The following is a 16529-nucleotide window of genomic DNA, read 5'->3' as shown; positions in this document are numbered from 1 at the left end:
AGTCTTTGGTTGCTCCTGTCCCAACTCGTTTGAAAAATATATTTACAAAAATCAATGAAGTTGATGAGGTTAAACAAACATTGTCTTTGTACTGTTTATAATAGCGTCTTTGTTAAAAAGGATTTGCAAATTATCACCTTCGGTTTTGTTTTACAGTGTTGGGGTTGGAGCATGGACTTTGGACACATTAGTTCTACTCAGCGTGTGAAAACAGTTATATAAATGTCTGCTGTGTTTGGGAAGGTGACCCTGATGATGTCATCAGGGTAAAGATCCAGGAGCTTGACCCATATTAAGGGCTTTTTGACCGCTCTTTTTTTAAACCTGTGTCTGGAGTCTGCAAACTTCATGTCGGTGCAGTCCTAAACCACAAAAAATCAAAAAAAAAAAATCAATCGTTGCTGGTGGAGAACACAGCTTGATTGCACTGGTGGCTACTGGTCGCTGAATAAGATACCTCCTTTGGGTATTTTCCATGTGTACTAAAACAGCTTCACATTCAGCAAAGGTTTCATATAAAAATTATTTTATTCAATTATCTTTTCATTAACTCAGTATTCATTACACGACTACTTTACATACTTAATATCAGAATGGAGCGTGTTTTTTTTAAACAAAACATATAACAAGACTTATTTACACACACTTTCAAATATACATGTACGGAAACATCTGGATATCTTACCTCCCCATCCCTTGTGGCTCCCTCAAGCCAACTCTGTCAACTCAGTCTTACAAGATTTTACAGTGGATACCAACATTATATATTCTCAATCTGGCCTCCTCCATCACTTATTGTAATGGTAACATGCAGACTGTGCAAAACTTATGAAGCAAACTCTCCTGGTTTACTGCACCATGTCTGGCACACATGGTAATATTTTTTCATTTCACATTGGCACAGTGTTCCTGCTGTTGTTTTTATGTTACACTACTGACAACCAAATATTATGGTCACCATAAAAGTGAAATGTTGTGTTCAAGAAAATGATGATTTTAAGGCTTCATCAGCTTACCCACAGGTACAAGTACAAGTAAAATCTAGGCACCACAGTCTCTATGACAAAAACCCCTGGATCAGCTGGGAGGAGGAACAGTCAGATCTTTCCGAGGATCTGCATGACGGCGATGGTGGTGCTCTGGCCGAAGATGAAAGCTCCGCAGAGCAAGGTCACACCTCCCCAAACTGTGAGGATGACTCTGGGGAGGACAGGGTGCCACGTAAACACTAAGCAAATATTTCAAGCATCTCTCCAAACAGAGAAAAACAAAACCAAAGTCATCCCTTTGGTCTATCCCAAGTCTGAATGTGGTTATCACTGTGCCCCCCAGCATCCCCCGTCAATTAATAATCAGCTGGCTGTGAACTACAACTTGAGCTCTGTTCTTTCAATAGATTCATTTACATTTTGGCAAATAAAATAATTCTCTTAAAATGCTTGTACAACAGGAGAAGTAGCTGTTCTGAGTGGCCACACTCTACAAGCCTGCCGGCTAACGGCTCACACCTTGAAACCATTTTTCATTCATAGCCAGTCATTCATAGTGTTTCACTTGTTCATCGCCAGAAGCGATTATATACGTAAGGAATGAAAAAGAGCTTGAGAGAGAAGTTCAAAGCCTGCATACTTGTTCTCTCTGCACACCTGGCTCACCCTCAACGGTGTAAAGATGCTTCATTTGTCAAAATCATTTATGCTGACATGACTGTCTTTAGACGTAACGTTTAAATCCTTAAAAGGAGGCCCAATAGGCTGTGTTGTTGATTACATTGCTAAAACACAGAACAGCAAATAGCAAACCGTCTATCTGCGGGGGGCTTGAGCCAGGCTCAGCTGACATTAGGGACACCATCACAGGCTAACGCATGGAGACGGAGAACCACTCATGCTCCAGTTAACCTTAACTGTATGTTTCATGGTGCCAACCACTGGAACACCACACTGCCTTAAGTGAACAGAATACACAATTTACTGATGTGTTAGTTGTTTGTAGAACCTAACCAGCAGGGGGGAAAAGCCATGGTGTCATTCTATTCACAAAGTAAGTCCCATGGGAATCTGGCCTGAGGATGCACTACAATCTATCAACTGTACAAGCACTGAAGTCCTCAGGTAAGATTGAATGTGACGAAATATCTTAGTCATCTGCACATTACATTTTAATGTTTACATGTGTACAAGTACAAGCTTTGATCTGCAGCTCATTTTAGAGCGTTACTGTCTGCAGCAACATCACTGGCAGAAACAAAGTCACAGATATGTGTAGGTAACAAGTCTGTGATATAACTGTCCAAACATCTGGATGGCCAAACAGGTTCACCATCCTCACACCCACCACTACCAGGGGAAAAAAAACTCAGAGTTTAGAACCAAGAGTGTGTTTAAAAAAAAAAGCTGTTAGAATAAAAATGTCCACGTTCAAGGTTTCTCTAAGGATGAACATACTGATTAACACCCACTCAGGCAGTTCAACTTATTTTACTATGTTCATTCTTTGTCTCGAGTATTATTATTATTACACGTATATTTACAATACATTAACATTTAAATGAGGTTCTTTCTCACCTGGTCTTCCAGGACACTGGCTCAGACTGCATGGCAAACATCAAACAGAGTCCTGTTCAAACACATCACAGGGTTTAAGGGTTGCAACACAATAGGGGGAATATGAATCTACAGTATAAGCAATTACCTGGAAAGATGAAGATAAAAAAGGCACTGATCCCTCCGATGACACTGATGACCTTGCTGATGTCTGGTACAAATGTGGCAATGAGCAGTGTCACCGTTATCCAGAGGACCGTCAGCACGTAGCGGCTGCGGCTTTCAAACTCCTCCATTACCGCACCTTCACATCTCCGCCGCCAGCTCAGCAGGGGGTCCTGGATCACTGATCTGATGCACAAGAATGGGTACGTCTTAGATCAATTAGTGTGGCTGAAGACAAGCATTGTCATTCGAAACACTGAATTCAGAGAATTTGAGGAATGTGTAACCGTGTAATTTTTTCATAACTATCAAAACATCCTGTGTCCTGGTCACGTTTACTGTAAATAGCTTTATTTAAACTTCACCTCAACATTTCAGATAACTTTGGATGATTTATTGAAAGTGTCATAGTGAGACAGACTAAGACAGATTCAACTGAAGTGATAAATAAATTCACTAAGATCGTGTCCCTGACCTGCCCAGCAGCAGGATGATGGGATAGATGGTGATGATGGAGACTCCAAACAGCAGCCTGGCAATGAGCATCAGAATGTCATCACCGGTGTACGACATCAGAATGTCGGCCTTCACGTCCTTTCCAAATGTCAGGTACCCATAAACCCCTGCAACAGAGAATGGAGGATGTGGTTTCCTTATCCATCTGCAACAGATACAGTGCATCTGATGCCAAATGGAAAAACTGACATTTTCACTCACAAACAATGGCCAAGTGAGCTGACTCAGCACAAACACAGTGGCATGACAATGAGTTGGAGTGACATACTTGTATGGATGCTGTAAAGTGGAGCGAGGTGCCTAAAACATGTTCAATTGTGGGTGAATTGTGTCCCATCAACAGCCCATTCAAAAATGATTTTTTTTTTAGTTTGCACACTGACTGTTATGAGCAGACTTTATTGCAGTGTGAACAAATTACACATTCGAAACCTCCTTAGAATTAGTCTTCAGTATGAACTTCATTAGAATGTAGTTTGGATTTGGGATACAGAGACTACAGCCATGTTATCAGCTCTGTGAGGCTGTATTGGGCCCATTGTCACACCGTCATGCCAATTTGCTGATATTTATCAGCACTGTGTTAAACATGACCATCTTAGTTTAGCATATTAGCATGCTAGCACTTGCTAATTAGCACTAAAGTACAGCTGATGATATTGTCATTAGTTGTCTCGCTCCCTCAGATCCTCCTCTACTATCAACTTGTCTGTCTCCGCCCGTCTTACCACAATGGGGAACAGAGCATTCAGCCGCTCTGCTCCCCGGCTCTGGAACTCATTACCACCCGAAATAAAAAACATTGATTCATTTTCCCGATTTAAATCCACACTCAAAACTCACCTGTTCAGACTTGCTTATCCCACATGAGGTCAAATGGTCAGTCTGATTTTACACTTATTTGTTTTATCACTTGATTATTCTATTTTATTGTGTTTTATCGTATTGTTGTTTGTTATTTCCTGTGATGTAAAGTGTCCTTGAGTGTCCTGAAAGGCGCTTTTAACAAATAAAATGTATTATTATTATTATTATTTGGTCATAAACAAAAGTTTTAGACCAATTAAAGATTTCACCTGATGGTGGTGCTAGATGAAAAGTCAGAGCATCATCAAAGTTATTCCACTTCATCCTGAGGGGGATGTGAACATCTGAACCAAATTTCATGACAAGCCAGTTCTCTAGTTTTTGAGACATTTCACTCAAAACCACAAATGTCAACCTCAGGGTGGCGCTGAAGGAAATGTCAGGGGATCAGCTAAGTCATTACGATTCATTGTCTGGAGACTGAATATCTGTTAGAAAATGTCACTGCAATCAAATAGATGTTGAGATATTCCAGTTTGGACTGAAGCAGTGGACCAACACACAGCTAGAGAGAACAAAACTTTCAAGCATCGTTTTACAATCTAGAGGCTGCGACCTTCAAAGCATGCTGCTCACTTCACCTTGATATGAGACAAAGTGGTGCAATCATACCTCTGGAACAGACTTCTCTGTATCAAAAGCACACAAAAACACACTCTGGTGCTGAAACTGCACTGGTAATGTGTGGAGAGAAGCTGGGTGTATTATAATCCAGGGGGAAGTGGATAGAAGAGAGAGATAGTAGAAACCTGTGAGGGAGTAGATGACGAGACAAAAGATCATGGAGATGACAGAGATGAAGACCCAGTGAGAGAGCCGCTGGTTCTCCATGCTGCTGTAGATGGCGATGGACGCCTCGTGGCACTGGAACAAACACAAAGACATGAAAGTAAACAGAAAAATCCCAGAGAATAAAGGTTAATTCCAACAACTGATCAGTAAAGCATCTGATTTCTTGTACTCCTCCTCTCTGTTTAAAGCAGAGGAGGCAAAATACAGATCCACTGACAGATACGATAGGGGCTGGTAGTTGGTCAGACAGATTGTGTGCCTCTCTAGCCACCGGCCCGGGATTTTTCTCATCTGTTTGGAGCTCACAGTGCATGGTGAGGATCCAAAGGTCTTATCTATGATCTTTCTGCCGGTGTGATGAATTGAGATAGGGAATTAAATGAAGGCTGCGGGCTCTGAGTGGCACAATAGGGCAAGTGAAACCATCACAGAGGTCAGGATACAGACTCTTGTCCCCACTTGATCCCAGCTGCCATTGCCTGGTTTTAAATCTCGCTTCCCCTTTCCTGCCATCCCCTCCCCCCACTCCTCATCAGGTCTCTTTTCAATCCTTTGCAGTGCAATCACTCACCCTGAGGGTGTGTTTCTCTGTGTGTGTTTCTGTGAGAGGACATGCATCAGTCCTTTCACACTTTCCCTTCCTTTTATTATATCCTGCCAGCATCCCTCAGGGGTTACCTAGGCAACTTGGGAAGTTACACATCAGTCTGTCCTGCTTTAGATTGACAGAATGATCTTTTTCCCTTGTAGCCTACCCCGCTATCAAATATGAAAAGCTCACTCTGCCAAGTTCCCACAGAGCACCGCAGCCTCAGGCTGCACCAGGCTGCTGACCTTTACACTACACTGAAACACCCTCCTGAGAAAGTCCAGGTCCTAAAGACTACTGAGAAAACCCACTCTGCATCACTTCAATGTCTGCTATATTTTGCAGCACAGAAATTCCAAAAATCATTTTCTCATTTGCCTCTAGTGGCATCTTGCCATGCAGATGTTTGCTTTTATTGGTCTGAGACCTGTGTCTCCAGCCTCATACTGGAACTAAATGGAATTTTGTTTGTGGCGCTCACGGCAGTGCATCCTTCCATTTTATATATCATGCAGGTCATTTTTTCTATATTTAAAGTAGTTTCAGTGGAAAACAGTGAGGTCTACATCCAGAGGAAAAAGTACAAATCATCACATCACAAAAACAACTTTAGCACTTGCCTCCTCCATTGTTGTGTAAGTGGTGTGTTTTTCCTTTGGCACCAGTCCCATCCTGCTGTATGCAAAGTAATGCACAAAGCCGCCTAGAGCAGGAAGTTGCTGAACTTTAATCCCAACCACACTAATCAACTAATGGCTGAAGGGCACTGCGAGTTCCATGTTTAGATCAACACACTGACATATTCCCTTCTTGCTCAGTTAGATGACATGATAGAAAACACTCTCATGTCTGTGTGGTAAATATGAAATTAGCTTCAACTCAGCATAAAGACCAGAAACTGGGGAAACAGCTAGCCTGGTTCTATCCAAAAGGTAGTCTGCCTGCCAGCACCTGTGGACAGTGACTACCTGGACTCCTGTCGTTGCAGTGAGGCTGCCCGGACACCAGCAGAAACCTCATTAATAAGGTCTTAATAAATGATGATTTCAACATTCTGGAACTAAGGATGTGTAAAGTTACTGCGAATTCAAACCAAAGATTTTCTACTGCTACAGTTTCACATTGGAAATATTTAACTGGTGAAACACAAGTTGGCTTTTATTATGAACTACTCACAGGAAATGCAATGTGCATGTTTTGACGGTGGATCAGTTTGACATATGGCAGGGAGTAATGGAGCAGCAGCCACAGTGAGCTGTCAGATGAAGAGCTGCAGGCGACTTGCTGCACACCTCAAACTTCTCACTGATGTAATAACTCCTCTCACTGTGCCCTGCTGGTCGCAGACGAATGCTGTGTGCAGCATAAAAATCACAGAATGATGGAAAAATGCCAATTATTGTCCAACTTCTTCATTAATCCGACAATAGTTTGTTTTGCTGCTCACAGAATTATGTGACCTGTAGTACTAAACAGCATTTGCTGTTACCACCAGTAACAGCAGGTGCAAGACTGAAATCTTAATTACAACTTTGAAGCTTCCATTTTGAAAGAATATTAGTTTTACTGTTTGAGTGGTTTGTTTTTAGTTCAAGTGTCGTCTCTTGTGAGGCAGCTGTTTTGTATGCGTATGGAGCCCCAAATGAAGGAAGGGAAATGCGATGAAGTATAGTACCATTATTTTAAACCATTTCTTAACTGAATTTACAGAACAATTATGGCGTACACAGCACAGAAGGCTAGTTTTTCTGCTATTATGCGAATGACCCATAAGGGGGACGCAGTTTCTGAGTTTTGAAAATGCAACTTCTCATTGCTTTGGTCACTACAAATGAAATCCCATGTACCTCCATTGTTTTGGGGTGGAGGCAGAAAATCAGACAGATCTGGACAAATGTTGTAAAACCCAAACTACATGCAAGGAAAGGTTTTATGAGTGAGAAAAATCTGCTTCTTACTTGCTAGGTAATCACATTTTAATGTAGCCCCACGTATGTCTTTATAATTTTGCAGCCAGAGCTAAACAGTTTTCCCCTTCTGAAGCATTCATACATACATGAGCCACACACAACCGCACACTCAGTGGCCTCCAGCCTTAGCGCAGTATGATGCTCCAAACACATGTTAACCAAGTCTCAAAGGGTCTTATATGAATACATTTCAAATTGATGCACTCACTTGAAAACCGAAGCAGATGGTCGGGATGACACTGAACATGGAGGCCCAGGAGCTGATTCTGCACACAGACAGGAGGAGACACAAGAGTCATTTTTTAGATTTCACAAATGCCATGAGAAGAAGGAGAAATAAGCTATTATTAGGGCACCATTCATAATGCCATGGCATTTAGAGACACTTCACTATAGAGTTCATCTGTCAATCACAGGCACACAGCTGACAAGAGCAGCTGGGGTAAGTCAGTGAGCCAGATAGAGCGTCTTTACAGTGACACAGGGGTTTAAGGAGGGGAGCGAGCACAGTGGTCTGATCTACTTTATCTGTCCTGGTGGCCTGGATTCAAAGCAGATTTATGACTCATGACACATGTCATATATCCTGGAAGCAACCTCATTACATGAACTTGCTCTGGTGATAAAGTGTATTTATTACATAGAAAAGACAGGCTCTAAGACAAAACTTTACTTTATAAAAAAGACACATAAAAACTTACTGTTTAGCATTTTGTTATCATTATTTTCTGTTCTATTTTCGTTCTTCATTTCCACCCAAACTGCTGAAGCTTGAAAGTAGATTACACACCTCGTTTCAATTATGCACACAACAGTCAATATAGACAGCTAAGCATATATTCACAGAAAATAATTTTGTAATTAATTTTGACAGCTGCAGACTCGTTTCATCACAAGAAACCAAAACAAATGTGAAAGAATAGTCTGACATTTTGGGGAGTAGTTATTTGCTATCATGCAAAGAATGAAATGAGAAGATCAATATTACTGTCATCTGTTTGTCAATCATGGAGCTACAGCCAACAGACAGCTAGCTTAGCTTTGCATGGAGACTGAACACAGACGGAAGCAGCTAGCTTGCCTTTCTACCTACCAGCACATCTAAAACTCACAAATTTGTATATTAGTACAGCACCTTTCATACAGGAATTGCAGTCCAAAGTGCCTTACAAAAATGAAATGATGATTAACATCTTATATCTTGGTCATTCATATCATACAATAAGCCAAGTGTAAAAACAGAAAGTGGCAGTTTAGCTAGCCGTTTCCCCCGATACCAGTCTTTATGCTAAGCTAAGCTAGCCGTCACCTGGCTGTAGCTTTATTTAACAAATAGGAGAATTTTCATTCTAACTCTCTGCAAGATAGCAAATCAGAGTAGTTCCCAAAACGTCATAAAATAAGTGCTGCAAACAGGACGACCCACTGTGACCAGTGGAGATTGTTGAGAGCCTTGGATCCCATCATTTGTCCCCATCCACAGAAGAAAAACACCCACACTCTCTCACACACATACCCACTGCTGTAGAGAGGGGCGATGTGAACCAGAACAGAAGGCCTGGTGTGGTATTTGATGATGATAGCAATGGTTAGGTAGGTCGCAGCCAGAGTGCCCAGAACACTGTGAGAGGACAGAGACAAAACGCCTGGGTCACACACAAATCAGACAAACCACAGACATTTAAGTGCAATGGATGAGTCGATTACTGAGAACTGACCACAGGTGTCATTTATCTATACACACACACATATAATTCTACATCACCGCAGCAAGACGGGTGGTTTAACCACTGAAGATCAGCAAAACCTTTTTAAAAACTTTCATGGTAATCTGCCTGTTATGTGACACAGTATCTGGAGCATAAATCTGACATTCTGCCATGTAGGTGGCACTCGAGAGAAGTTAATGAAGCACCCAAAATAAACACAGTTCATCCTCAGGGGAGCATGAATGTGCAAGTTATTCGTGTACTGTATATTTACATGAATATATACTGAATTTTGATTTCTGTTTCGTGGAAGTCTGGCCATTAGCTGTTGAGTTCCCTTGTTAAAGAACTGATGGTGGAGCTCCATCAAAGGCTAAGTGTTCACCAAAATCCTGTCTGGCGTTTATACCAAAGCCACACACAAGCTAGAATTCAATTCAAATCAAAAACTGACCTGATGTATTTCTGAATGCTGATCTCTTTGGAGATGGACAGTGGCAGGATGAGGAGGATGCAGAGCAGCACCAGGGCGAAGCGCTGGTCTGTGTAGAAGTGGTACGGCATCTCTGACTCCGGCAAACCAGTTACCAGCTCATACAAAGAGCCGCACACTGACGGGTAAACAACAACGCACAGACATGACACGCAAGCACAAAAGCACAAATTTACTGGAGGAAGCACAGACAACGCTAAATAATCAGACTCTGTGTGCGTCGGTTGAGAAGCTTTATTAGAGCTGCTCAACAATCATTTCACTACAGGTCATCTAAGAAAGCAAGTTTGTTCAAACACAAATAGGTTATTTACAAAAACTGCATATTAATGATAATGCTGAAAAGGATTTTACAAAAAAAAATACAAATCAGTACAAACTGCTCAGGCCGACTCTCTGACTCACACTTCTCCAGCTGGTCATCCACTATAACCAGAAAGGCCACAGAGATCATGAAGAGGTTGAAGACGAAGCATATCTCACACAGCTGACCGATGGCCGGCCCGCACACCTCCTTCACCACCGCCTGGTAAGTGCACTGGCCACTGATGGATGAAGAGTAGCCCAGGATGATCAGACCACTGACCAGGAACACGAGGGAGACCTGAGTGAAGGAAAGCCGAACGATGGAGCCAAGAGATCCAGGTGACACATTTTAAGACAGGATATTTATATCTTTATGAAGATTTGACCTGATAGCTTCAAAGAGTCATTTTGCCTTTTGGTGACACGATTTCTGAATTACACTCTAATCTAGTTGTGGCATTTCTGTACTTTACTACCTTGTTACTTTGGCCAAAACACTACACTACAATTGGCTAATATCGACCGATTTATGGGTTGAGTTCTCATTCAGACAACATTCAAATCTGAGAATTGCCTCTTTTGTTAAATGAAAAAAAAACAAGAAAACAAACAAAGGTGGGTATTAAAAAATGTTTTTTTTTTCTTTCAACACTGAAAGTCAGGAATCTCATTCAAAACCATACTAATCCTGACCAGCAGATGGTGCCATTGTCACAAATTTTCAAATGTACAGTGGTGGCTTTAATGAAACTTCTTTGTCCTTCTTTATTCTAGATTGTAGATTGAGAACAATTATTGATTTTATTGTCAACAGGGATAAAGCACAATACATTTAATCTGTAAGAGTGAATTTCTCCATTGTGGGATTAATAAAGTTTTATCTAATCTAATCTAATCTTGCTGCAGATATGCCAAACTGAAAGCTGTTTTCCACATACACTGACAAGGCTAACGTCACCATATTACCCATACTGGCTTCTATCTTCTACAGCTGCCATAATATAACATCAAAGGGAAGAGGATGGCCATCTTAAAATTTCTAGTTAAACCCTTTCAACTTTTATGTTAAAAGATGAGCTGAGCAATTACCTTCACAGCCCAGGAGGTTGCCCCTGCTATGTATCAGGATTAATGTCAGTGTCTTCAGGGTTAATATGGTAACAAGAAGCAGGGAGTTACTATAATGAGAGGTGTGGAGGATAACAATAAGAAAACCTGCTACACAACCTAAACAAAAGGAAGGGAAAGCAGTGGAGAGAGGAGGCATCCTTCAGGGTTATAGATCTCTGTGAGCCAACATCTCTTGACCCTGTTTTCTCAATTATCTAATTAGCACTTTCATGATCAGTTAAGCTACATATTATGTTTTCCATTAATTTAATACAGAAAATAGCACAAAGCAAATTTCCTGTCAAGTTTCAAAAGTCCAATTGATGCAGCAAATCGTTTATTTCGTTTGAGAAACTGTACTACTCAACAGTATTGAATTTAAAAGAACAGACCACATAGCTGATTAGCAAATCATTGTTGTGTGAAAGGGGAGCTCATAAGGATACTGTATGAAAAACCAAGCTCTGTTTCCTCTGAAGATCTATTAAGCGTTTTAGTCTGTTTTAGTAAACAGTTCAGGTTTAACAGCACATGAATTGTTTGCTTCACGCTTGTCATCCAGCTACCTGAAGCTACCTGACCTCTGATGAATCTACTCTTCACTAAAACAGCAGACAATGTTAGCTAATAGCTAGTCAGTTAGCACATACAGAGACACTTTTCTCAGGAGTATGTGGAGACCAAAACAAGAGCTAAAAGTTGAGTGAATATTGGACTTACATTTGTTCGATGGCTAGAGACACGATGCTAAACAAATGCTAATGTGGCTCCGTGTAATTAGGCAAATGTTAGCTGAGGCATTAGCCATGTACAAAATTCTGTGAGCTTTTGATATATGGTGGCTGTGCATCTGTCAGCTTTTCCTGATATTTTAAATGATAAAAAAACAAAATAAATCAATTTAAACTACATGTTAAATTGGGACTGAATAACGTGATAGAAATTTTGGCATACAAAAACTTTCTTTGTTTCAGGACCAGATAACTCACTCGTTTAATTTCACATCCAATTTTGGAATTGGGGGACATGACGATGAAACCACACGAGTATCAAATCAAAAAAAGACAGTCTCTATGAGACAACAAAACTGACAACATCGACGACACACAATTAACAATTAAAAACATTCAAGCCTTATTTTGTCCAAAGTCTGCAGGGAGACGTGATAAGGAAGGAGCAGCAATGAAGCCAACACCCCTAAATGAGTACGTTTAAATATATGTTCCTACTGCAAGGTGTTTTTTTGCAGTAAAAGGTAGAAAGAAGACACCAGGAAAATAATTTCTATTTTTCTTTCCAACTCTTGAACAGACTCATACAAAAAGCAGTGAAAGTTTGCTTTGCTCTCTGAGTTTCTCCAGCCTGCTCAGGACAAACTCAAAAACTAGAGTGCTCAGGTTCCCCAGCACAGCTCCCATCATCCACATGGGACACGGCCAAAAAAAGAAAAAAAAAAAAAAAGACTTGCTCTGGGATTTGTGGTGAGTCTGGGAAATGTTTTATACATGACTAAAACGCAGCTTTCAAGTCAGTTTTCAGGCCAAAGTCATGACCAAGTGGGGTGAAGAGTTCTGGTTTCAGCAGAAGGTAACACGACTGAAGACTGAAGTGCTAATCCCCTAAACAATTTCAATATTGCAGTTGTGTGATGACAGCGAGGAGAAAAGAGGAGAGCAAAGGAGGAAAAGTGAGACTGATAAGAATAAAGTGAATGTAAAGGTGCTGAGGTCAATCTGACATGGCCTCTCCTGTCAGGTGGAACAGATCACAATCTCCCTAATTGACGTCAGTGGACCCCAGCCCTCAGCAGATTAGATGCATCTCCCCACAACAAACTTCCAATAAAAATATATATAAAAGTTACCTCTACTTTTGATAAATAACCTTCGAAAAAGCAGTTTGGCTGTCTGCGCTAAGATCTCTGCCAAAACCCAGCAAAGCGTAGAGTAGAAATATCTTATTTTAATCTTATTTTTATAGAAAAAACATGCCCACCAGCTCCACGGTGACTGCGCTGCGGATGCCCCCGGCTCTCTCGAAGGCCCAGGGGAAATTGAGGAGGCCGGCGCCCAGGGCGGACTTCAGCATGATGAAAATGGCCCCCATGGAGCCGAGCCGAGGCCCGGCGGTCACGTCCAGCGGGGGCTTGGCTGAGGCCGAAGCCAGCAGACTGATGCTCTCTCTGGCCAATTCCTCCATGCTTCAACCGGCGGGAAACTCGCGGCGGGACACACTGACGCACACGCGCGCTCACAGGCTACAGACATACACCCGCGCGAGCCGGCGGCGAGCTGTCGACCACTCCTCGCGCACGGTGCTGCGCTATGTGGGCCGGGCCGCTCGTTGAGCAAGGTGAGCCTCGTGGACAGAGGAGGGAGGGGTGGGCCTGATGGAGGGCAGCTGCTGCCTTCAGGTGCCGCTCGGAAACGGTGCCCAAACTTTCAAAGACAACCACAGGGGCCTTACCATGCATCGTTTTTAAAGAAAGTTTAATGCAAATAAGAATAAAGGTGCCTAGATAAAATCCAGATAAGGGACTCCCTGGTTCCCAAACCAGTCATGATTGAATCTAACATATAATAATTTGTCAGCCCACTCACTACTTATTTGTTTCATTTATTTGAAAGGGGCCATGGATAATAGTAGATATAAATGTTGCTATTTGATGTCTTTTACCACAGTTAGCATGAAGCTCATTTTCACTTAAGAAATAAATACAATTACAGAACAGAACTAAACAAACAGGAAAACACACATAATGCAAAATGATACACAGCACTCATCACACACTATCTCAGCAAGAACTGCACTGCAAAAAAACCCAATAAAATGAAGTGTGATCATTACAAATTACATTGATAACTAAGAACAAATCAACATACGGTTATATATGCTGAATATACCTGTGTGTCATTTACTGACTGAGAATTAACTAGCTAAAGTTCTGTTGAACACATCTGTCCTCATTAGCCAGTGTATTGGTTTTTTGTTTGTGTGTTTTCTATATTCCTCATAATTGTCACATTTAACAAAGAGCCACAGTTTGTGGGAGACAGCATGTATGTGCACACGTGTGTCGGGCTGCCTGGCTCACTGTTAAATCCGGTGATGTGAATAGGTGAGGCAGAAGAAAGAGTGGGGAGCAGGAGAGGGCAAGTTACAGGAACGGAGGGAGCTGTGTGGATAAAACCATAAAGAACAGCTAAGATGAGGATGTGCAAAGTAAATGAAGAAAGTGATGCATGGAAGTAAGAATCTGAGAAGAAAGACAACACAAGTGACAAAAACTGGAGGAGGATGTGGGGGGTTAAAAAGGTATGAGAAGGGTGTTGAAGGGGTGGGATGGGGGGCACGAGCGACGTCTGTGTGGGGCCAGAATGTCTTGTCCCGGCTGGTCAGATTATCACATGCACTAAATCAGTGAAAGTCAGACGGTAGAGGAATTAGGGAGTTGAGAGGGTCCCACGTGGACAAGATTGTTTTCACACAAGCATAAAAGATCAGATCCATCATTGATGCTGTTGTATGTTGGTTATTACGCTTCAGAATGTGAAGAACTCAAATACGCATCAGGCTGAAAATTAGCATGAGGGATGTGGAGTTTCTGAGGTGAGGAAGGGTTTCTCAAGGAGAAGTAAACGCAAAGTCACAATTACTCAGCTGAGAAGACAATTCTGAAATGTCCAGCAGTGGAAACATGGGCACAGCAGCTTGTAAATTTCATGCAGGAAATTGATGTGGCGGTACAAAAGCCAAAAACATACTGAGTTCACCCCCCCAAAAAAAGCAATATACAGCATCCCTTTATTTCACTTGTGAAATTGAGTTCCTGGCTTTTAATTTCATGGATGAAAATGAAAAGCGACACAAATCAATTTCCTGCAGTACAGTTGCAGGGTAACAGATTGCACCCTGCAGGTTAAAGGCAGCATTCTGAATAAAAGGAAGGACATGGACTGAATCAGGAAGTAATATGTTGAATTGCATATGTAATCAAAGATGCTCTTGAACAACTGAACCGTCTCTGGTGTAACCTTTCCAATTCAAATTTAAAGGAATAGTGCGGAAAATGAATCTCACAAATTCTCTTTGTATGTGAGCCAGATCATGGGGAAGGGGAGTTTGAATATAAATGGTCTTGCAGCGGGTAAGAAAAGTCGTAAGTCTCAAATCTTAGCAATGAAGGCCAAGTTGTGAAGTCTAAGTCTTTGATTTTGTGTTAGGAACAGTTTGTTTACTAAATCTACAGAATAATGAATGTTTTTTTGTAACCATGCGAGGAGTATGGCTTCAGTGGCTTCAGTAGCACTGTTGATATCACCACTTTCGCGTCTTAAATGTCTCAACAACTATTGGGTGGATTGACTTGAAAGATTTCCCTGACTTTTCATCTGATGCCATTAAAAACAAAGCTGCAAAGCTAATGGCATTACTGTCAGCACCAGCTGCACTTTTCCCTTAAAACTAATTAGCAAATATTAGCATGCTAGCATGCTAAAATACCATGGAGAGCAATGTTATACCTTCTTAAAATCGGCATGTTAACATTATCATTGTGAGCATGTTGGCACGCTAATATTAGCATTTAGCTCAAAGCACCACTGTGCCTAAGCACAGCCTCACAGAGCTGCTAGCATAGCTTCGTCTCGTTAAAATAAGCATTTATTTCTGTCAGATAAACTTAATGATGTGTGAAGGTCATATGATTGGCTGCACCATTTGTTCAGAATGACAGAAATAATTTCATGATACCATCTGCTTTTTGAGGACCGCAACAGTCTATGCTGGTCTGCACTGCTCCTCCTGCTCATACAACAGCATTGGCTGCTTTCTCATTGATTCCAAGCATGCTTTTGTTATATCACAAGTTTTAATCTTTGGACTTGGGCAGGAGTCATTCCAAGTTAAAAGGCTAAAGTCCAAGTGAAGTCACGAGTCATTTATGTTAAAGTCAATGTTGAGTCTTTTTTGATTTTGTAAAAAAAAGTCATCTGATTCATGACTTGAGTCTGACTCGAGTCCAAGTCATGTGAAGTCAAGTCACGGCTCCTTTTTAAAAAGTTTGTCGCTGGCTGACACAGAAGTCTTGGCTCTGAAGGGAGAAGTGGACGATATGGAGGAAAGGAGCGAGAGGAACATGTGAACAGGTGTGACCGAAGGGGAAGCAGGAGTGTAGATGCCAGCCTTTCATTCTCACACAGACATTCATGGATAAAGTGGATGGGGAGAGGTACAGGCTGGTGGGACATATGATGGGGGAAGAAGTGATGAATCTGAGGGGGGGTTGAGAGTTCAGCTCAGAGCCGCCACAGTGTCTCTTCCAACTGCCTGTCCAGGATGCGAGCAGGCGACCTGATCGGCCTGACAGGAAGTCCTGGCATCTGGGAACCGTGGAGGGAAAGAGGGCATGTGACCTCCACTCACTACCAGCTTTCCCAAATCTTGTTAGCACAGCTAGCGGCTCCG

General features: G+C 41.7%; 1 protein-coding gene across 1 annotated transcript; it reads right to left on the bottom strand.

Annotated features, from left to right (window-relative positions):
• Positions 1-1097: 1097 nt before the first annotated feature.
• On the bottom strand, positions 1098-13330 carry slc38a8a (solute carrier family 38 member 8a). The gene is given in 11 exon segments (XM_041939731.1): positions 1098-1200; positions 2568-2619; positions 2695-2897; positions 3187-3334; positions 4844-4958; positions 7654-7711; positions 8962-9066; positions 9609-9765; positions 10053-10251; positions 13059-13288; positions 13291-13330. Coding segments are annotated over 11 exon segments (1410 nt in total).
• Positions 13331-16529: the final 3199 nt, after the last annotated feature.

This window comes from Chelmon rostratus, chromosome 6 (genome assembly GCF_017976325.1).
Source record: "Chelmon rostratus isolate fCheRos1 chromosome 6, fCheRos1.pri, whole genome shotgun sequence".
Classification (NCBI taxonomy): Eukaryota; Metazoa; Chordata; class Actinopteri; order Chaetodontiformes; family Chaetodontidae; genus Chelmon; species Chelmon rostratus.
The sequence above is the reverse complement of the archived record's forward strand: the minus strand, read 5'-3'. Positions and strand labels throughout refer to the sequence as shown.